General features: G+C 46.6%; 2 protein-coding genes across 7 annotated transcripts in view; one reads left to right on the top strand and one right to left on the bottom strand.

The window, feature by feature from the left end:
* LOC120954970 (uncharacterized) overlaps positions 1-22,626 on the bottom strand; it is a 76,697-nt gene that overhangs the window by 19,278 nt on the left and 34,793 nt on the right. For 2 of the 6 annotated variants that reach the window (XM_040375353.2, XM_040375357.2), the window contains exon 1: positions 7,384-7,709. The exons of 2 other annotated variants lie outside the window; for them this stretch is intronic. The gene's annotated coding sequence lies outside the window, so the exon portion shown is untranslated. Of the gene's footprint in view, positions 1-7,281; positions 7,710-22,626 lie in introns of those variants that run through there. 2 more of the 6 variants (XM_040375354.2, XM_040375355.2) reach the window with 2 other exon arrangements.
* Positions 21,087-22,333, top strand: LOC120954975 (uncharacterized). The gene is made up of 2 exons (XM_040375368.2): positions 21,087-21,221; positions 21,311-22,333. The coding sequence occupies exons 1-2, from the start codon at positions 21,199-21,201 to the stop codon at positions 22,179-22,181; spliced, it is 894 nt and encodes a 297-aa protein (XP_040231302.2). The 5' UTR covers positions 21,087-21,198; the 3' UTR covers positions 22,182-22,333.

Raw genomic sequence — 22,626 nt, 5'->3', positions numbered from 1 at the left:
TCGGCCGATTATGGTAAACGCCCCTGCTATTTTGCTCAATACAACAAATGAATACAACGGCCGTTATGTCGACCAAGCTCCACACACAGCATCGTACACAATAGAATGGGGACCCCTCGATAGTTATGCTTCGAGCCCTGCATGACTAACACGCTAAATACAGTGTCTCCGAGAGAATACTGGCTTCATCGTTGAATATTTTGTTCGCTCCGAAACAATTCCCCATTAAGTTGAAGGTAGTGCTGAGGGTCGCTTAATCCCGCGCATTGCGTCCACAAACTGGAGCCCTCGGCAGAGTTATGCCGTTCCCCACAAACACAACCTGATCTCAAATTAGTCTTTAATTTAATGCATAATTTCAACTACATTTCTGGTCTTGCTTTACGAGCATAAAACAAGCTTAGCACACGGGCGCATTAGGCACAGAGCTTTTAAAGACTGTGAACCAATAAAACAGGCACATTAAAAAATAAGGTTCGCCCCAACTGGAAAGTGAGTCCCCACCAGCACACTACGACCGGCGTTGCATCTGAGGAATTTCTTGCCTCGGAATGTTACATATTTGCCATTAAGTCATTCTATCGCCGGTGTCCGCAGAGACCGTAACCATCAGCAGCCTGAGCGGTGAGCGGATGATACCGGCGCGGTATCAAATATTTGCCTTCATCTTGAGCGCAGCTAACGCTACTTGAGTCAGCTCAACAACGTGTGTGCTGCTGCTGCCGGCGGACGATGATGATGCGATATAAAGTCGCTTCTAGTAGAAAGTAACAAAACAAAAAGTCAATCACATCGGGCACCGACCGGGAAGCAGATGCCTATTAATAAAGTAAACTAACTCTGAGGGAGGAGTGTAACTCTTGCCTGACGGCAAAAAAGAAGGAACGGCATTTGCAATCAATCACGGAGTCCAAGATTCATTCGCGAGATGCTTTCCCCAATGTCTGGGATGATCCTCTATTCGGTCAGTGTGTTTGCTAATTGTTAGGTTGAGAGTAAGCTCCAATTATGTTTCATGTGTGCATTAGCTCAGTTTGTTAAAGAAGACACAAACATAATAAGCCTGTCACTCGAATCGTGCAAACTTCTGCTACACCATGGCCATTCAGAAACAGGTCCCAGGCATGTACCCAGATGGATAACAAGAACGGATTACACGGGCAGCAAATTAACAAGTTTTGCAAACGCCTAAATGACCAACACGCTACAACGGTGTGTCTACGAAAATAATTCAATAATTATGATTGATCTACTTAAGGTTCCCTCTGTTAATGTGTGTGCCCGGAGGAACAGTTGGTCCCCGTTTGCCAACACATGGACAGTGTTTGCCCAACTTCCCTGCGGGGTTTTGGGTACAACTACTACGACTTTTTTCGATGCCGGTTGGGTCCAAATTTCGCATGTCTTTTGGATGGTGCGCGGCCACCAAACCAAAGCCAGCATAGCAAAACAAAAAAATAATAAAACCACCGACCGCGCTCAAACCGCTTACGTCAAAAGTGGGCATCGCCAGAAACTGGTTCCACTGGTAGGAGAGCAGGAAAAAGGCAATCAAAATTACTCATAACCTTCCCTGCCGGCGATGGGAGGAGGAGGTTCGACGGATGACATGAGTTCAGCACAGTGCGGTGGCCACGCTGCGATGACCATCTTACGAATGACAGGTTTTGTGCTCTCCTCCCTTCCTTTCATCATGCTCCCGTGATAAAACTGGAGAGACTAGCAACAAACAGTCCCGTCGACAGTCGATTGCTTTGGGGGATTTGGTTTGGGAGATTTTGGTGAGATTTACATCTTACAGGTTTGCAAAATGATGTGCAAAAACAAAATTACTCTTTGGCATACGCCCAAAGCACACACTGGACAGTGCGATCGTTTGCACTAACTTTGCAAAATAAGCCACCAATACTGATGTTTCCCTATTTCTATCAATGATGATCATCTAGACAGCAATTCTTTGTCTGCCAGCTGCACATTAACATCGTTATGTGTCTTCTAAGCACGTTGTTTTAGTTCACCCGTTTGACATGTCAGAGACAACATTGGCGAGCTAGGGCAACATTACACAAGCTGTCGCTTATCAGCATCAAAGCTAAGCACAACCACAACACACTGACAACAACGTCAATCCTTCCAGCGTGAGGTGGGAACATGCGTAAGACCTACCCAGGTCGGGAAGTTCAGAGACTTGCTCCGTTGGCGGCAATACGTCTCGCTGTCCGGGTTCCGTGACCTTTCCTTATCGGTAAATCGGGACACAGAGAGTCATAGCACGACTTGGTCGCAATTAGTCGCAGTTGTCATAGGGAAAAAAACCGATGTGCTACGAAAGAACCTTAACTTACATCTTCAGCCGGGTTCTTTAAAAGAAATGCTGATAAGGAAAGGCACTCAGAAGTTGAAAGCAGTTCGTTTGGTGGTGGTATGTAAATAATTTTGCGTGCTTCGTGTTTACCTTCCACAAGAAGTAATTGATAGGGAAATTGATATCTAGCTAAAAGCCTAGAGGGTAATTTTTTAGGGCTGCCAATGTTGATACCAATGCCAATAGCTGGCTACTACTCTCTAGGTCACGACGGTCCCAGTGCATTCGGGAACGGACCACAACAAAGTGTAAGATCGACCTTGTGCTCGTTTATGGTTTCTTCTGTTGAGCAGGTTGCGTGCCAGAGCGTGGAATGTTCCGTTTTTTTCACGGTACTTTATTCAGTAGACTCAGGCCTTGTTCGACCGATCGAACGCTCATATCCTTATTTACGACACATTTTAATAACGGTAAGTGGAGAGTGCAGTTAAGTAGATTCCATTAAGGATTATTCAAATGTTGATAAACGTACCAGACACCGAACCATCGCTCAGAAACGGTAGGTAAACGTCGAGACAGTAACAGCATCTACATACGGCCGCCATCGTTTGCTTGTGCCATTTTGCATGTGATCACTATGAGGAAATCACTGAAAGCCACCAAAGCCAGGGCTGTGATTATAAAGACATTGGATTTGCGTACAACCCGGACAGCAACAACGACATGGGAGAGGTCGAAAAACATCGCAAGGAATTTCATGAATTGAATAATCAAAACGCTGATAAATGCGTGCCAATCCCATACAATTAGGGAAGCCACACGTCTCCTCCAAAAAAATGTGCTCAATCATGTTTTTTCATAACTTTTTTTTTGTATTTTTCGTTAACCCGTAAGGTTCATCGTAGGGTTCAAACATTCGTGCAAATGTACAACATCGTGTATTTGATTAGCTCGCAATTACAGGCCGGACGACCACCGACGTGGACACACCGACCAGCGATACTCTTCCTGGAGCGGCAGGATCTAACGGCACCGCTTCAGCTAATTGCTGATTGTGCGTCTTTAAGACCCGCGTACCTTGGACGCTTTCAACCCTAGGACGATGATGCTGGGATGACCTCTGTGAGGAAGAGTTCGGGCAAGTAAACACCATTTACACGTATGCACCTTCACTGCCCCCATCCAGGCAACGGCGCGTTTCTTTCAAAACGTCAAATTGATAATAGCACCACGAAGTCTGGGTGGTGGCCTTCGGGTTGAAGTTGTCACATTTGACACATTTGGACACACGGCGAAAATCGACCCACACGCGCGCATAGCGAGTCGTAGGCTGGACGAGCTGCAACTTATGGTGGCCGTGGTGATCACACTTTCTCGGAGGCGGACAGACTTAACGCGCCTGCTTCAACGCACAGACACAGACGCACGCTCGGAGTCTTTCTGCAAACGCCAACCTCGTCACCGGGACATCAGAGCTCATTTAGACACGAACACGCGCGACCCACAAATTTTCGCCCCAGTGACGCATCGGGGCATGGGCCGAAAAAAAAGACTGTATACTGAAATCTGTTTTTGGGGTGGAATGCACCATTTTCCTGGTTGAAAGCGTTTGTCCAGAAATTTATCGTGCCGTAAATTTTCATTACCTTCCCCCTCCTCCTCCCCCTGGCCCCTTATAGGTGTCAGCGCCGTCGTGTGTCTCATTTGGAGTTCGGTTGATGGAAGTTGCATTCGACGTGAAATGCACCACGCGTGGCGTACAGAGGAGTGTTACCATGTTTGGGATGCTCTTGTTTGCGTGGAGTAGCTTCTCCGAGTGCTTGTCGTTATTATAATGGTGTCAGATTACCACGCTTCACTCGTGTCATGTAAACTGAGGTGGAGATAGCTCTGAATGCACCTCTTAGTGTTCGATTTGTAAACGATTAAGAATGACATTGAGGCAGATAATGCACGGTAGAGGATCAACATTCCAAAGATGTCTCCCTTGTGTCTAGCTGCAACAATAAGAAAACATTTGAGTTATCGCCTTATGTAATGACAGTTGGCAGTTCTTTCAACAGAATCCACCTACCCAAAACAATGTACATTCCAAGAATACGGCAGCAAAAAGTCATCATTAAACGAATTAATCAAATGTCAATCCAACACTTTTACTGCTTTGGTCGTAAAAATGAAAAAGACAAAGGTATTTCACAGCGGAACGTTTATGATCGCAGGAATAGAAATATATTACCAAGAAGTCAACGTTCCTTTCAGAAATAGCCCCTACAGCCAAAGATGGCAAATGCCTCGAAATGAATGACAACGTGTGATGGCATTTGAACCAGGAAGCTAAACTTGGTTTGGTTTTTAGTAAGAAACGCTAGGAAATTGTTTAAAAATATGCATCTCCTTCGTTTTTATTGATGGAATAAATCTCTCTGGCTATTTCAAATCATTCCAAAGGGAAATTAATTGCCAGTGGCAAAATATGGACCGCGTGTTTGGAGTTGCATACCAAACCCCTACACACAAACAAACTATTATTCTTGTTCCTCAAGCACTGTGAAGAACACAACACAAAGAGCAAACAACAAAATCAGCCACACCGAAACAAGGTGAGCAATTTCGCTATCACTCGTCGCTTCGTTTACCTCCTATTCATCGATCGGAAGCATTCTCCCGATCGAGATCACGGCATGTACACAACACGATCGCCGTTGTAATGATGCTCTGAGGACGCACCCCGTTTGCAAAATAACAATTTGACAGATGGGTTTTAGCCGGTATGTAAACAGACCCACGTCGACCAATGATTCCCACCCCCGATCGATCGATTCCACATTCTTCCCCGCTTAATGTGGCGATTATGTTTGCCAATCTCGGCGAGGGCCAATGATCTTGCTGTGTTGTGTGCGTGTGATTTGAAGCGCACCAATTTTAAAGCACGATCTACATTCCGCTCCAAAAAATAAAAGCGATGGGAATGATGTTCTGTGAAGCGAACGAGCCGCTAAACTGCACGACCGAGGTGTTTCGCTAGACGATGCAACAACATCACGCTGAATGGAGCTGAGGAGGAAAGGGTCGATCGATGCCTCAAATGCCGGGAGACGGTCGCTGCAATGTGGATGTTCCAGCACACAAATGAGGTCTTTCGCGAAGGCAGAGAAACGATCGCTCGGTACGGTACCTTGCGAAAACATCGCAAAATTGGTTCTGACGAATTTCAATCTGCAACACATCGCGCTGCAAGTGGCATCAGCGTGCTCACGATTTTGCTAAATGCTGCCGTGCATCGTACCCCCCAACTTTTGACCGAGGGATCTACACTCCCTGCTGCTGAACGGGAGTACACCTCAGGTAAGCTTCAGAGACAGACAATATGCGAATACGTAATAAATCAAAATTAATTGACACCAGTCACACTCTTTTTTGCAAGCTTTTGCTGCTGCTGCTGCTGGTACCTCCTGGATCCAGCAAACTCCGACGACAAGCAGCACCACCACACAGAGCCGTTTCGAGAAGTTGTTTGGCGGGGCAAAAGGTGTCTACAGATCACAAGAGGGATCAGAGGCGGGTGACCAATAAAGCCACCACGAGAGCATGGCAGTGGGCCAATGGGTTACTACTACGACCAGCAGACCCAGCAGACATTGCGAAATTCTGCAAAAATATCGTGAGAGATCGTTGATCACTTTCAGATTATTTTTTTCTTTTCTACTTCTTAATCGATCTGAAGGACGATAACATTAATCCACTCGAAACTACCGTCACCACCACCTCGATCTGGTGTAGTGGCAGCTACTTTACAGATTAAGGAGCTCCCAGAATCGAAGACATGGCAAGGTCTGGAGTTGGCCCGTTGGCAGCTAACCAGATATCCATAACATTACCGTATCACTTGCATCACTTTCATCTATGCCAAAAGCGAGAGAGGGCAAAACCAGGCGGTTAAACTTCCGCCGTGATTGATCGGTTTTTGGGGTCATTGAGCCAAGCCTCCGCAACGCCCCACAAAGGACCACCGCAAGGGGTAGGAAGAAAGCGTCTGTTGCGGCAGTGTGCGATTAATCTTGGCACGCACGCGACAACAACCGCTCAAGTGGAACATGGGCCCGGTCGGTCGGTCGGTCGGTTTGCTGTGAAGGGATCCTCCTTCTCTGCTGTGCATGTTTTGATCACGGGGCGGCAAACAGTGGCAACGCATCTCTCCACCACCGTCCCGCGTATCTGGATATCTGGCACAATCGCAGTGATTCTTCGCCGCCAAGAAGCCGCTCGAGCTGTTTTGCGACGGTCAGCGTTGTATGCACCACACACAGACACACAGACACAAACTTGGTGGTGATTTTTCCGATCTTTCCCGTCTGATAGTGCGTCTGAAGACGACAGGCGCCGATGTGTCCGGATGACTCGCAAGTCGTCGGCATGGCTGTGCGTGCGGCGAGAGTGACTCCGCAGCACACCCGGGGGTACTATAATTAGATGCACTCCGCGCCTAGAGGCGACATCTTCGGCTCGTTGCAACAGACAAAAAAAGGTGGAGAGGAGATGATGTGCTGCTGTTGCTGGTGATCAAGCGTTCCCCCGGGAACGTGTCAATATACGTTCGTGACGTACAACTTTCGTTTTCAATTCACACACTGATAAGTGGGATGGGGTATGAAAGACTTCATACTCCAAAAAGGTTCGATTTGCACTTGAAAGTGTTATTCGCTCACTGGACTGGAACTGGTTGGTAGACCTCACTGTTCAGAACCTTTCTTATATTTCTTTCGTAATATTTGTACAACTTCTTCACCACACAAAATGCTCAAAATTTCAGCTGTCGAACTTCACAATCACACTACACGGGCATTAGACAGCTCGGACCACACTGACACCAGCAGTCGCCGGCATTGGTGTTGGTCCAAAGCCGACGACAGCTTAGTTGATAAGATGCAGCAGGCTCTGCTCAGGCAGGCAGACAGGAACAGTAGGCGCCAACTGACCGAAAATTGCGATACCGCTCTAATCGATGCTGCTGCGTGCCTTCTCTTCGAACCGAGCGTCACTGATAACAAAGTGGCCACCGTGTAACAGAGCAAACCCACCAGCAGGTAACCACGCCGCGATATCGAACTTTACGCACGCACACGTACCACTGTTTCGTGTCTCACGCTAAGTACACCGGTGAAGTACACTAGCACACTAAAAAAACACTGTTTCTCCCTTTAATAGGAGCACTTTCCGTGTCTTGAGAAAATCGGATGTTTGCACTGGCCGTCGTCAGGCTACGGTATATACCCGCGAAAGGGCAACCGAAACGCGAAACGAACAAAACAAACAAACAAAAAAACCGCTGCTGTCGCGAAACACGCTTGCGAGCGCGGATTGACTTCGCGATCCGCTGCAGTCCGCGTCTTGGCTCGATCTGTCAACGGTGATCACAACAAAGTGCACGCACAATTCGCTCATGCTCGCGCCAATGGCTCCTTCTCTCGCTGTCTGAAGGGCTGACTGCGCGCGCTCTCTCTATCTCTCTCAAACGCGCCACAAAACGCCGACAAATCTAATGTGGTGGGACGGTTGCTCTCCCTTTCTCAATCTGGCTCTCCCTCGGTGGAGCAGTACGGCAGAGCGTAGACGACATTTTCAGACTCTCTGCTAAGTGTTGAAGAAGAGGGAAAAAACCTCCGGCTCAACGGGCAGCCTCCTCTCTTGCCGGGGCAGATTGCGGAGCAGATTTAAGTGTCTCTTGGCGTGACTTAAGGAAGCAGGTTGACCGATAAGTTCGTGAGGTTTTAATGATTTTATTATTACTTGCACAAGTCCCAAACAAAAACAAATTAAAACGATTGTAAGTTACAGAATTCACATTAAGAAGCACATGCTTTTGTCTGTGAAACCAATCAAAACGGGCCACTTTGCTGCTCCAACAAACTCACTAAGATAAATGACAGCGTAGCATAAACAAAACAAAAAGGGCTCGAACCTTCCCTTCATCTCCGCACGCTTTAAGACAAGTCCTTCGTGCTGCACTTGAGGCACAAAACGGGAGTTCGTGTTTTTCGTTGTTTATGTTTTCCGTTTTCCCCCACCCTTCTATCGAAGAGACAGACACAAACCGGACAGCAAAAAAACATTAAAAACAGAAAGAAAACGGAACACTGCCGTGCACAAAGTTGCGCGATTAGCAGATTGAGGTGGTATGACATTTCAAACAAATAACTTTGCCGTTTTGTTTACGCGCACCGCTCGGGCGGCCACTCGGCTATACGTACATTTATCCCAGCGCGGACAATGTAACCGACGTGGAAAATTGTCAATCCCGGCCTGCCTTGCTGCTTGGCTGCCTGTCCGGTAGGAAACCGAAACGATAATGAACACGTTCGTTTTGCCGTGGTAAAATGTAAATAAAAATGGACCATCATCGCACTCCGCCGCTACGGACGGGAAGTGACTGTGTGAGGACGCTGATTAAATGGACACACACACACACAAACCGGCCTCCTCTCCGTATGTCCACTGGTGAATGTATGAATGAACAGCAAAAAACCCCAGCGTTGTAAATGGTCCGGCAGAGAGGAAGATATTGGTTTTTTTGTTGCAATAATATTTTGAATACCAAAATTGCTGAATTTCCTGTTAACATTGCCCATTTTAGCAAGCGCGCGGTGGGCGTCTGTTTCTGTTGCAATTTCTGTTTAATTAGTGTAAACTGTGCTATTGACAAAGGCCCTTTGAATGGTTTAATTGAATAACTTTTGAATGGCAACGCAAATCGAACGGAAATTGGATAATATTGGTGTCCGTTGTGCTCCAAAAACGAGGCTTATATTCTAGCAGCTCATTTACATTGCTCGCCCCGGAAGATCGCGGTTTGGGGAGCATTTATTGGAAGGAAACTCAACGAAAATGGAGACCATTAAGGATGTGGTCCACAAATGGGTCGGCGAAAGGCTTGGACATATTCAAATGAGTTCAGCTTAACAAGGGTTTAAAACCGGTTGGTTGCCTGGTAGAATAATGAATAAAAATATGAGACAACAAGAATTTAATTGGTTTTACTTCCGATTTGCCTTTTTTAACAACAAACTTCTTCTAAATTGGGTTATATTGATTGATAAAGTTCTGAAGTGTGGGGACGGGAATCAGAATTGTGTAGATTCGATTCGTTAATTATTCACAAAGGCCTTATGTCAAGGGCCGGGTCTTAAAGAAGACTATTCCTTGAACAACAATCTGGAAAAAAATGAAAGCAACGCTAACCTATATACCAACATGGAGCAACATTTTAACATTTTCAAACCCAACGGCACACTACCGACGTCTGTCTAGACAAGTAGCATGTGAAGAAGAACCACAGCGAAATAAAAGTAACATGCGATGACTTAGAGCCCAATGTAAACACAACACCAGCCAGCCAGCCAGCCAACAAAGCCGTGGCATTGATTCATGCAAACCAGTTCCTGCCTTATCGTGTCGCAACACACCCTGCACCAGACGCGGGCAGGGATGGCCAGAAGACCCGGCCCACAACCGGAAGAGATGCACTTTGCGTCGACTCCTGTACGTTCGTTCGTTCTGTGTTCCGTCCCTGAGTAAAAGCAGACATGGCGGAGTTCACCCATCAATAGCGTTGGCGCGCGTTGGCTGCGGCAATGTGCATTGACCCCTTATCATAAATTATCATAAAACGAGCGAGCGTGCGTTGTAAACTGTTGCCCACTGGCCGTCACCGGTCGTCGTAGTCGTCGTCGTACCGGCGTGTTAATTTGAGTTTATATCCACGTAACGGACCTTTCGACAGACGCATCCACCCACCCACAAGGTCTGAAAACCGACTGAACAACTACAAACGAGCAAAAGGATGCTCTGCCGGTCGGCTACGAGACAAGCTCCAGCGTGCAAAAGGGTTCTAGAGTAGCGGAGGGGGTATAGGTAAAACAATTTCCATTCCACGTGGGGGCTATGGCAGCGTCTTTTGGCAGCGTAAAATGTTGCTACCCACGCGTCAAATCAGAAAAAAAGATGAAGAAAAAGCGGTATACGGCTTTGCATCAGCCCACAAATTATGTTGACCATCCAAAAGGTAAAAAGGCATAACAACGGTTCTGGTTGTGTTTCTTTTGCGTTGTGTATGCGAGGAGTATTTAATGCAGTTGCCGTTTGCTACAAGGGCGTCCAGTTTCGAACGATGGATTCTACATTTTGAGCAATCTTTCCCGGGTTTAGCCGTTGAACAGTACCAGAATGAAAGGATAAAGATACAGGCACAGTCAATTATTCACCTTTATAGCACCAAATTGTATAATGATTTTCGTTGTTGATGAGATTCGTCCCGACAAAAAAGAGCTTTAAAGCTTAATTTATTCACCCGCTTCACGTGAAAATGTGTCTCTTTATAGAGGCAGGCCCAAATAAACCATTCAAACCCACGATGAAAAGAGCAATCAAACTATCATCAACTGCATTTGCACTGACACTAAAGCAACAATGTCGGAAACGCGTTCTCCCATCGGATCGTATTACAACCGCTTAGAACTTGCCGAACTTTCCGCCAGAGAGCGCCACCGCTCCGCTGATTCATTAGCACACGCACGCGGAGCAAGAGGATCGTCTGTTGCGCGAGCGCACCAGCAGCTTCAAGAAGTACGGCAATCCGGCATTAACCGGCCGATGATGGTTGGCTGATTGCCGCGGTGGTGCCGCAGTTGATGATGGCGAATGATGCATTGGTTTGCATGGCAGATGCCCTTTTTCCTGACTTGCGTTTGTGCGCGCGTGTGTGGAGTGGCGCCGGCACAGAAGACACCGCCAAGCGCTTAGTATTTGTGTTACATTACTGTTTTTTTATGAATTGAAATAAAAACGCAACAAGCGGTTGCGATGATTGAGGCGGCAGATTGTGTGCGGTACTTGCACTTTGTGGTGTGCAGCAGTATGAGTGGATTGCGTTTTTCATGTGTTTTCGCTTTTCCTGGCTGTTTTCGAGAACATGAACGGGAGAAGGGTGTTAGAGTCTCTCCTTAGCAGCATACGACCGGTCAAACGTACGGTCATCAAGATGAGAATTCTTAATTAGAGACAGAGTTTCCGACAATGTAAGATACATAGGACAATGACTAAGAACAATGAAGGCTTATAAAGAATGGTCCGAGGTTCATGAGGGCCGTTTTGAAAAGGGAGAGCATCATTGATAAGCACTGTTTACTTACAAAACCTTTAAGGCAGAAGATAATCTTCATTTGGTCAGCATAAAGGATAAACTTACCTGGAAAGATAACAAAAGAAATTAAATATTAGATAACATTTATAAGAAAGATAATATTGTACATGTTGATATCACCCGAATGGTCATTCGTTGTTGTCTTTGATTTGTTTTAAGTTCAGATCAGATCAGACACGGATCATTTATCCCTGGAGCTTGTAACTGCATCTGCTTGCACCCGATGCAAACGTAACACGATGTAATGCAACACTGTGCTTGTCTCATTTGTCACATATGCTCAGCGATATCAAAACTCGATCCCATATCGATTGAAATCAGACGCAAGCAGGCAAAGATACAGTGCAAATCGAATAATATCCCCCAGAGTCGATGGTAAATGGCAACTGTGAGGAGCGTCGGTATTGAATAACGCATAATAAAAGTACAAGTGCATTTGAGCGTAATTCAATGCGACATGAAATGCAATAAGAAACTTGTACACACAGACAATATCGAAGAGTCGATTGTATTTAAAAAAGCAGTTCACTTTCCTCGCTAATCAAGTTGGATGCCAGAAAGAAGGAGAAAAATAGTGAAAGGAAAATTGCATCAATCGGGAAACTCAATGCAGCGCAGCGCGCTTGTGATCCATTTAAAGTACTCTCTTCCCAGACGATTGGTATGAATTTTCCCACTTTCACCGGCGACGATTCCGTGATTAGTAGTGATAGAGAAGAAGCACAACGAATGCGTCACACGTCTTTCCCCGCTTCTGCACCATGTTTCCCGTAACGATGCACAACACCGCCCAGAATGTTGGTGCATTTCAGAAGCCTTGAACGCATCCAACAAGTCCATTGCCCGCCGTGCAATCTCGTTCCGTGACGCGTGCGTGAATTCGCAAATGATGCCGGGTGTTGGGTGGTTGGGGCGAGAGTATTTCGACAGTGCTCTCTCCCGCGTAAGTCTATCGCTTGCGAATTAAATCACCAAGCGCCGTCTGGCAGATGGGATTGCATGGGCAACCACAAAAGAAAGGTCCCTATGGGATGTGCAAGCCCGGAAAAAGACGAGATCGAAACCGTTGATGATAATCCGCAAAGTTATACACGTTGTTACGTTGTTGTAGGTGGCAAAGAAGGCGTAAGAGCATCAAGGTAATTGAAATGCAAAGCTGGTGCATAAAAATAGCGTAACACCCGGGATGATTATAGCTGGGTAAGAGATGCAACACCACGCAATGCACAACAGCGACAGCTGACGCTGATGCTAAGTGGCAACGCAGATGAGATTGACACGTTTCCAATTGGATGCTGGACGAAGATAAGAGCTCAACTAACAGCCACTTCCTTGAAGTGATGGTGAAAATTCATGATTGATTACTTCTTCCCACCAGTGCCTTGCCAGAGGGCGTCAGACAGTCTTCAGGTTCAAACTGTACTATCTGGTGCTGCAAATTGTAAGAAGGTTGCTTCACAGACAACTCTACTCCATGTATCGACACGATCATGCCACCTAAAGTTGAAGCGGTTCAACGACCCAATTATTCAGGAGAAGAAAAAAATACAGTCCAAAACAAACAGGGAGTGACTACTTTTACCATCAGTTAGCGTAACATTAGCGTTCGAACCTGCCACCCACATTCCAGACGGGAGGTACGACTGCACCTAATACATCTCTTACAAGAGCTGCAGTTGTAGTTGTAGTTCCCTTCTGAATTGAGTACAAGGTGTTCCGTGTGTTGGCAGATAAGTAAGTTAGTGAAGTATTTGTTAAAGAGAGAGAGTGAGAGAGAAAAGGATAGAGACAAAGAGAGAAAGAGAGAGAGAGTTACAAGCAAACTTTGCCTCACAAATCCAATAGCAGCAGCATAAAACCACAGCAAACCCTCTCTGCAATTCCTATGAACCTTCATGTCCTCGCACGCGTCCTGTCGAACGACAGTCACAAAAAACAGTGTAACCGTGTGGGCAGGTAGTTCGCCGTCGGTGGAACCGGTACATTGACGCCTCCTCACTTGCAACAAAGCAAACACAGGCGCACATGCGGCCGTTTTTATGCAAATGGTTTCGCGCGACTTTCGTGGGCTCGATGTTTTACGAGCTGGGCTCGACCGGAGCAGCCCCCGCCAAGAGCTGAGGCTCGTACACCGGATGGGTTCGTGGTTAGGCAACGCAAACGCTGGTACGGTCTTGCGTTGCGAAAGAATGTTCGCACCTTTGCGATGCAGTTCAGTGCAGCAAAATGTGCCAATCGTACCGATCGCGCTTCTGGGCTGCACTGAATTTACGATCATTGGCGTTAGACGGATTATTACAGGCGTTTGGCGAATGGGTGTATTTAGTGGAAAAACTAAAAACAGCGATTGAAAGGACCACTTTTTTTTAATTGGTTTTGATGGAAAGCTTTGACGTTTATGGCGGATAATAAAATTAAGACATTTTCTTTAGGTGTCAGTAATTAACATACACTGTGTTGCTTATTTATTACGGATACTGTAAGGTCCTCAGTATCTATCCTTAAATATCAGTTCGTATGCAGACTGTTAAATAATTAACCTGAATGCCAAATCGAGCAATTAGACAATCATTATACCTTAAAAGCTATTTACCAGTATTGAGCAAACACTCCGTTACCCACAATATGTACAACAAGAAAATCATATCCACAATCATTGCTCAATGTTTTGTTGGGAGTTGAGAATACGGATAAATCTGCACCCAATACCCATTCCAAACAGAATGCCACATGCAACCCATTTTTTTGCGCATTATTGATACAACATTATTACGAGTGAGCACATTTTGCAACCCGCATTTTCGACGATCACACCGCTCACCAATGGTACGGAAATGCCCCAATGCTCCCTCGAGAAGGTAGCCCAGCACAGCAACTTGGCCAGATTTTCTGGCCCGGCCTCTGTTATCTTTCTCGCGAAATCAAAATAAACCAATGCCGGGGCTCTCGTTCGCCCGCCCGCCGGTGCTAACCTTTGCCAGCTTACGACATTTACGACTGTTTCAGGTTGCAGCACAACGTTCTACTGTACACAGCAGCCGCGGTCAATTCAACATTTCAGCAGCTGTGTGCACAGTAGTAGTAGTAGTAGTAGTAACCCCTGGGAAGGTTTCAGGATGTCCGTGTGAATGTTTATTCCCTATCTTTGGTAGGTAATCGACGCAATGGCAATTGCACGCCTAACCGGACCGTCATGGTGAAATCGAACTGGACTGTTTTGCAAGATTTTATTGCCTACGCGCTCAGGACAGGACGTACCGCCAGAGGGCGCACAGATACGTGCGCGCTGTGGAAAGCAAATGCAGAGTGAATTATTCTGGCAAATGAGTTATTTTACGCTGCAGAATATCAAACATATGTAGGTAGTGTGTGGTGTGTGGCGGGCACTACAAATTTAATTATCAATAAACCTGTATGTGTGTCTGTGTGTTTGTGGCCATTAAAACAGAATCGGGGCCAGCCTGGACTATTACAGCCTGGAACGGCGATCGCCAGCAGTGTGCGCTGGTAATTAATTAAAGATTCTTAATCGAAACCAATCAAATATATATCTGGAACAGGTTCGATGGATACGTGGGACCATAAAAATCCTGCACTTGCCTATGAGTTCATCCAGCTTAATCATCCATTTTATTCTATAGCTGAGATTACGACCATGACAGGAGATATCTGTACGAACACTTTGGTACCGGAATTAAAACAAAACCACGCTTATTTCCCATTGCAATTGAATCGACCGAGGGAGTGGTACTTGGATTGTAGATTCGTATGCAATTACAGCCTACCGAAGGGGAAGAAAAAGGAGTGTCCGATGGCATTGGTTTACAGCGATACATATTATAATTAATTCCTCAAGCAAGAAAAAAATGAAAATAATTCGTCAAATTCAACCTTCCAATGGTGTGCTAATGGTGACAGATCAGTTTTAAAATCAACGGTACACACTATTACTTTGTTGCATCGTGTGCCGGGGTTTGCCTCGTTTTCAGCTCCATAACAGCATCATTGTCTGAATGCTACGCTTATTTCCCATGACTCAGTCGCGCTCAGGCTCAGTCGGCAAACTGTCTGGTAATTTGTAAGCGGTGTCCGACGAAGTGTGATGTGGTTGACTGTTTTTTTATTTGTGTTGAATTTCCCCCCACTTTGTTTTTGTGAGTTCTTTTATTTAACCAACGGCAGACCGCTGCCTGCTCCCTTCATCCGATCTCAATTAACGTGCTCAACATCTCAGAAAATAATAATGATGCATTTTTTGGTCGTCGTTGTCGTTGCTGCTGCTGTTGGCTGATTATTAATTTGTCCTGCAGCTGGACGCCCCGAAATTAGTATGCAATTATTTCGAGGCGAGACGTCCCCGGTTGACTCGAGTGCCGGCAGTCGGGTGAGAATGGTAATAAATGGTTGTGCGATCGTGGACTGCTTACAATCAAATTCTCGTCATGATTCGTTGATTTTTATTCAAAAGTCATGCGTACACACTTGTCGGTGGGAACGCGAGTACGGATTGGAACGCGATTTCTTTCTCCACCTTGCACAAGGGTCATAACTAGCATCGGGAATGAAAATATAAACAAAAACACGCTCGAGGACACTTGCGCGTGGAAAGGTTCCAACCAACCAACCAACCGAGACGGAGAGCTTACTGTTTTTCCAACAAGAAGTTTGATTAAAGTGCCCTTTTTACAACAGCTCAACGAAACAATCAAAAGCATGCTTACCAATAGTGCAGAGATTTTACCAACACAAACAAGAACAGTTATACATTTAATACTACCAGCATGATTTTAGCAAAAGGTTACACACGGGACGCTTTCTTATTTATTTACAAAACGAACGGGAGAGCAACAATTTATGAACTACGATTCGAAAGTTCATGCCCATTAGTGGACCTTTCTGCGAGCATTAATGGCTCCATTAAAAGCATAACCATGAATTACAAGTTTGCCCCCCAGAACCACCGAAACTGCCCAGACCAAAGAGGTACAGTACATTTATCAAAGCGAATGTGTGGGGAACAGCAACAAGTACTGCTTGCGATGCACAGAGCTGCAGTGCAATCAGATCAGATTGTGTACCGCTCAATGAGTGTCATTAGAAACGTTTATCGAGATTTGATTGATTGGCGATTACATCTATCGCTCAAAATATCGCTCGACCCACGCGCGTTGATGCATATCCTCTCCCGGCCTGCAGTGGGTCAACAATCGTGCGCGCTTGCAAACAACATTCCATCTGCCGTCGGTCACAGATATTGTCCTACTCTGTCCTCCAACTTGGTGGCGGTTTAAAAATAAACCACACCGCACTCTCTCCCACCCATGCTCTCCGTGATCCGATCTGCAGTTGATTGGAACACGATTGCATTAATTAATTAAACGGCGAGGTTCACCACTGAAGCATTCCTTCTATCGCCGGAGGAGACTCGCCATGCCAAGCGACGCGCGGTCTATCAAGATTTTTGCATTTTGATTAGAACCGGGCGGGCGGCCGGGCTTGCCGAGTTATTTAGTATAATTTTATGCTTAAGCTGACACCAAGTGTGGACACCTTAGATTGTGGCCACCCTCCTCCATTGTGGCTTCTGTTACCTCTACACTGTTATTTGGCATTGCATATGCAATCAGCGGACAGGCAAAAGGAAGTCAATTATTATTAATTACAAACTTACTGTTTTTGATGAATATTCCACCAGACATCATCTGAGACTGAACCGTGAATTATTTGCTTAATTTCTATCAAGAACATTCATTGTGTCATGATATCGGGTGATTTGTGTATTTTGTAGCGAAGAAAAATCAAACAAATCATCATAGAAAAATGACCATAGAGACAACATAAAGCTCTTTTTATGAATAAATTGGTAAAGTCATTTATATTCATTTTAAAGTTGATTTCCTAAATGATTGCTTTCATTTTCGCTCGTGACAGAAGATCATCAAGACAAAAATTACCGTTTACACAGGACAATTTCAGTGTCATGTTAAATTAAATCAGAGAAATTGCTTCCGTTTCTGTACGACAAAGCTGATACATACAATCATGATCGTTAGGCCATGGAAGGTTACATTACATTGTAAACACATAGTTGCATTTATTAAATAAAAAGAATAAATATTACTATAAAAGCTACATTATTACCATTTGCTTCACACGTTAATCAGTGGCTAATTATCCTCGCGGTTTATTGGCACATCCGACAAGTCCCTCCGGGCACTCTCGGAGCGATAGCCGTTGGGTTTGCAAGTGTAAAGCGATTCTAGTATAAAAAATGGTCGCCTCTTCCGGTCTCTGTGATGTCATGCTGCTGCTGCTGCTGCTTACACATCGTTAGCCAGAATCGCGCCGTTAGCATGGCTAGCCCCCGTTTGGCTACCGGACAGTGTTGCATGCCGTGTCTGCATGTGTGTGTGTATGTTTACGTATGGAATGAATTATACCGCAGTGTCAAAGCTTAATCAAGCGTAATAGCTTTTCACGGCAGGGCACAAACAGCAGTAGTAGTAACACACCAACGTACTGCACGTTTTCTTCCCTACAGAAGTACAGAAATGCTTAGACTCACAGCAGGAAAGGGTACGAAAGAGAGAGATAGAGAGGCATGGGGAGTAGGTTCCCATTTCCTGGAGCACTTGTGCCCGGCAATCGGAGGCCAAAGAGCGCACGGCGAGATTTAGAGAAACAAGAGTTCCCACATTGGGGATCGCTGGAGGAACGAAACTTGGACGCTTGTAAATGCATGCAAACTATCACAAAAACCGTCTCAAATACACGAAACGTCGCCGGCAGCAGAACCGTTTTGCTCACGACGCTGGGAGGACGCACTGGCTGACACTGGATGCCTGCTGGGTGGGAGACCATCGAATGGAGCGACCGCGCGAGAATAAATTAAACGAGTTTATTATTAACTGTCACCAGCTAACCATGCCGAGGCAGACGCTGAGGCCAAAAGGGACGATTTCGCTGCTGACCGGGATCCACCGATCCGTCGCACGCAAACGTTTATGATGCTGCTGCTGCTGCTGCTCCTCGACCTTCGTTTCCCCGTGCTTCCGTGTGCAGCAAATCTCTATTTTCATTGGAGCAAAGTGCTTCAGAGAGGCCAGCCCGACGACGAGGAAGGAGGCAACATATACTCTCCCGGGCTCGTTCTATCGATGTACGGCCGCTCACTCTGTTTCGCCGTTTGTGGTTGAGGTGATAATTGGAATAATAATGGCATTCTGTGTGTTGCACCGTGTCACTCCGGGGCGGGCTCTTTCCGCTAACAATCAGCTGTGTTTGTGCGAAAGGCACACTGCACGTGTTCGGTGTACGGGTGAACAATGGTGGAATGATTCATCGTTTAAATTGGTCGTGCAAAACGGAAACACCCGGAAGCGTTTTCGAGATCTGTTTTGGTTCAATTGACGATTTTAAAATTAATTCTATAGTATTAAATAATCATCTTGTTTAAGCCGTTGAGCCTACTTATAGGCGCCTCCGGTTTGACGATAGCAACGGATGTAAACGACATTCATTGTAACTCATTATTCACGTATGGGACCTACAACTAAGACACTTTCTTTCATTTATGTAAAATATCTCATATATTCAAACTAATCTAACCTTTTCCCCCTCACTCTCCATTTTTGGGTAGCAAAGCCTACCTTTAGGCGTTGAAAAAATTGAGCCCAAAATAGATTATAACCACACAACTGTTGCAGCTAATGCAACACCATGATCTAGTTCTGGTGAAAGTTTGCCAGGTGGCACGTGCCACTTTTGAATACTCCGATTCCAGCTCGCCACTACCAAAACGGCATAGAACGCTCTATACAGCACGCACCTAATCGATTGTTGAACCCCGCGGGCGCGCGCCACGTAAAAGGTAATTGACTTCAATTAAGATACAAATGCCTTTATGCGATCGACTTCTTGCACTCTGAGCGCACTGTAAGACCGCCGCGGCCATAACGCTGTTGCACCAGCAGCACGAGATGTAACGCGCCGATTGATGATAAACCACCCCGCGGCTTTTAAAGACGGCGCTGTTGTTGGTCGGAACGGTGGCGAAAGTGCCATAATGGCGAAGGGGGAGCGCACACAAAGCGTGCACTCTTGTTTGCTTGCTGCCGATAGCATGCAAATAATGGTAAAAGGTGGCGAACTGCAGCCCAAAGGGTAGCGAGAGAAGCCCTCGAGTGCAAGCCATTAAAAGGTAGTATAGTTTATCTAGCCCGATCCCTAAACGGGCTTTACAGTCATTTACAGAATATAGACAAATGGTGAAGCACTAGAGATAGGCTCAGTGCGAGGCAAAGAAAAAGGAAAGGAAATAAACTTCAAAAAATGTATTACAAGGGAATGAAATTCAATACTTTATACCAATGTGGGCAAGTGTATGAACCGATCAATCTCACACAGTAAAACGAACAAACATAATCCCACCACACAAGGGTTCACCTGGTGTTTCTAGGTGTTCTATTTTGACACGCACAGTACCTCATAATGTCAGGGCATAGCCACAACAACAACAACAAAACGACGTAGACAAACAATGTCAAACATGACAGTGCCGCGTCGGCCTAACTATGCGTCATCTCGGTTGCACAAGCGGCGAGAGAATGCACACGGGATGCAGATCCCACCGAGATTGAGATGTCGATTTGCGTACTGCTCCACCGCCCTGCAGACCCCCGTTTACACCAGACAGACAAACGTCCTAACCGTCTCAATGGCCTTCCAATCCTTTTTTTTCCTCCTCTCAAACAGACAAACACTGGCTGGTATCGTTCGTGCACTTCCCTCCTTCGGCTCATGTGTTTGCGTCCGTGTTGTTCTTGACTTTTACAAGTACCGCAGCATGCCCCTTCGCAACCATCCGACCTGATGGCATGACGGTCATTCCAGCGCCGTGTCTAATTTCAATTTAAATTCAATCACGCGGTTCGCTCCACTCGCTTCGCTGCAGTTGGACTTTATTCCGCTATTCATGCTGGCGCTCGGGCCGAGGATTGAGGCGAATGCTGTTGTTTGTTAGGCAATCGTCGCGCGGTTCTGATGCAGTCGTTCCCAACGGCCTATCAGCAACACTGGCAAGGTTATGGAGAAGTTTGAAATGCAATTTCCTTTATCTCAAATTTATCGTTTTTGTGCGCACAGAAATAGTGAAAGGTCGTAGTACGTCGGGGCAAAGTATGTACCAAGCAGGAAGTGTTCTAATCACATCAGCGTCCCAGCCCGCGATGAAATCCAATCCAAAACACAAGACCTTCAAGATAGTGATCGGGGCCAAAAAGAATTAGCCGCAAAGCTCGTCATGTTATGCGAGGATTTGCCACAGATTCCAAAATTACAAGGTTGCCCTCTACCGCTCATTTGTGATCGCGTAACTCCTAAATCTTGGATCACGCACTTGCTAAGTTGCCGCATTGTTGCAAATAGCAAGAAGAATCACTCACACCGGGGAGGACGGGTCGCAAATGATATCTAGCCCGCTTTATCTTTGTCCAGCTAATTGGGGACATCTTTTCCGCTGGGCAACCTACATGAGCGCGCGCTCCACATTCACGCGGACATTCGGAATGTTTCGCCCAGTATAAATGCTGACCAGCCGCCCGAACCAGTCCAATCCGTGGCACCGGTGCGGTCAGGTTGGTTGCAGTTCTGTGTGCAGTGTTTTTGGTGAAAGCAAAACTTGATCTTGGGCGCAGAAATGTCCCGGAACATCGCGTTGTGGTGGGTTTTCATTCGTGAACGGGATCTGCTCCCTTGAATGTAGTAGTGACAGTTTCCTTCCCCTTTTCTTTTCGTTTCTGTGTGTTCAGTTTTCTAGTGACGGTTGCTTGTGGCGCCAGCGCCTACGGCCGAAAGCTGGAGTGCAGCGAGCACCGCGAGATGGAGTGCGAAATCTCCAACTTTACCATCGTCGAGTCGATGGACCTGTCCGAGTACGAGTTCCCGGACCATCCGCACCTGGCGTTCGGTACCTACCCGCACTCGGACGACTCGACGTACGTCGTCACCATTGGCAAGGAGCTGGCCGACCGGCTCCAGTCGACCGAGAAGCTCGAGATCCAGAACGTCTCCCTGCAGAGGATGGTGCTCTGGCCGAACCTGCGCTCGCTCGATGCGTCCCACAACTACTTCTTCGAGCTGATCGTCGAGCCGGGGCAGAACTATCAGCTGCGCGAGCTCAACCTCAGCTACAATCGCTTCCAGTCGATCGAGTTCGTGCAGGCGCTGCCCGCCCTGCGCACGCTCGATCTGCGCCACAACTATCTGGAATCGCTCAGCTTCTCGCTGTTCGACATGGCGACCGAGCTGTGGAAGCTGAACCTGGCCAACAACCGACTCCAGACGATCTCGACCGACGGGTCGCTGCATCTGCCGCGCCTGTCGACCCTGCTGCTGCACGACAACCTGCTGAGCGTGCTGGACGCGAGCGAGTGGCGGTTCAGCATGCTGCAGGAGCTGAACGTCGCCCGCAATCGGCTGCGCTATCTGAGCATGTGCGAGGTGAACCATTCCTTCCCGCACCTGCAGACGCTCTACCTGGACGAGAATCGGTGGGAGTGTGGCCATCTGAACGCCACCATCCGCCAGCTCCATCAGCTCGGCGTCAAGGCGATGGCGTACTACGACACGGAGGACCAGGAACACTGCAACACGGCGATCGACGAAATCTGCTGCTACTAGACGGGTTAGTGTGCGGTTCAATAGAGGCGCCCTCTTTTTCTTGGTCAATTGCACACACAAACACGCTTTTTGTATCCCTTCACCTTCTGTCACTGTCGCTGCTGCATTAATAAATTGATCAACGGGCTTGACGGACCGTCGGGTCCAATCGATTGGTGGCATCTTAAAACATGATTTATTGCCCTCATCTCACTTGCTTGAGTGTGGCGCATCAACCAGCTTATCAGGATCTCTTAAGCAACAGAGGTCACAGCTGCAGCACGAACAATCAAAGAAGCAATTTCTTTGTCTATAGCTTTAACGTGCTGTGCATTGCATTGCATTGTTGGCTGCAAATGAAGTGTGGTTCGAAAAATCGTGCACCTTCCCCAACGTTCGCCAAAGATCGCAGGCCTTACCTAGGTGCAGCCTGTTAACCTTGCAGTGTAGCACACGTCTAACATGG

Source organism: Anopheles coluzzii, chromosome 3, assembly GCF_943734685.1.
Source record: "Anopheles coluzzii chromosome 3, AcolN3, whole genome shotgun sequence".
NCBI lineage: Eukaryota > Metazoa > Arthropoda > Insecta > Diptera > Culicidae > Anopheles > Anopheles coluzzii.
This window is presented reverse-complemented; position numbering and strand designations above follow the sequence as displayed.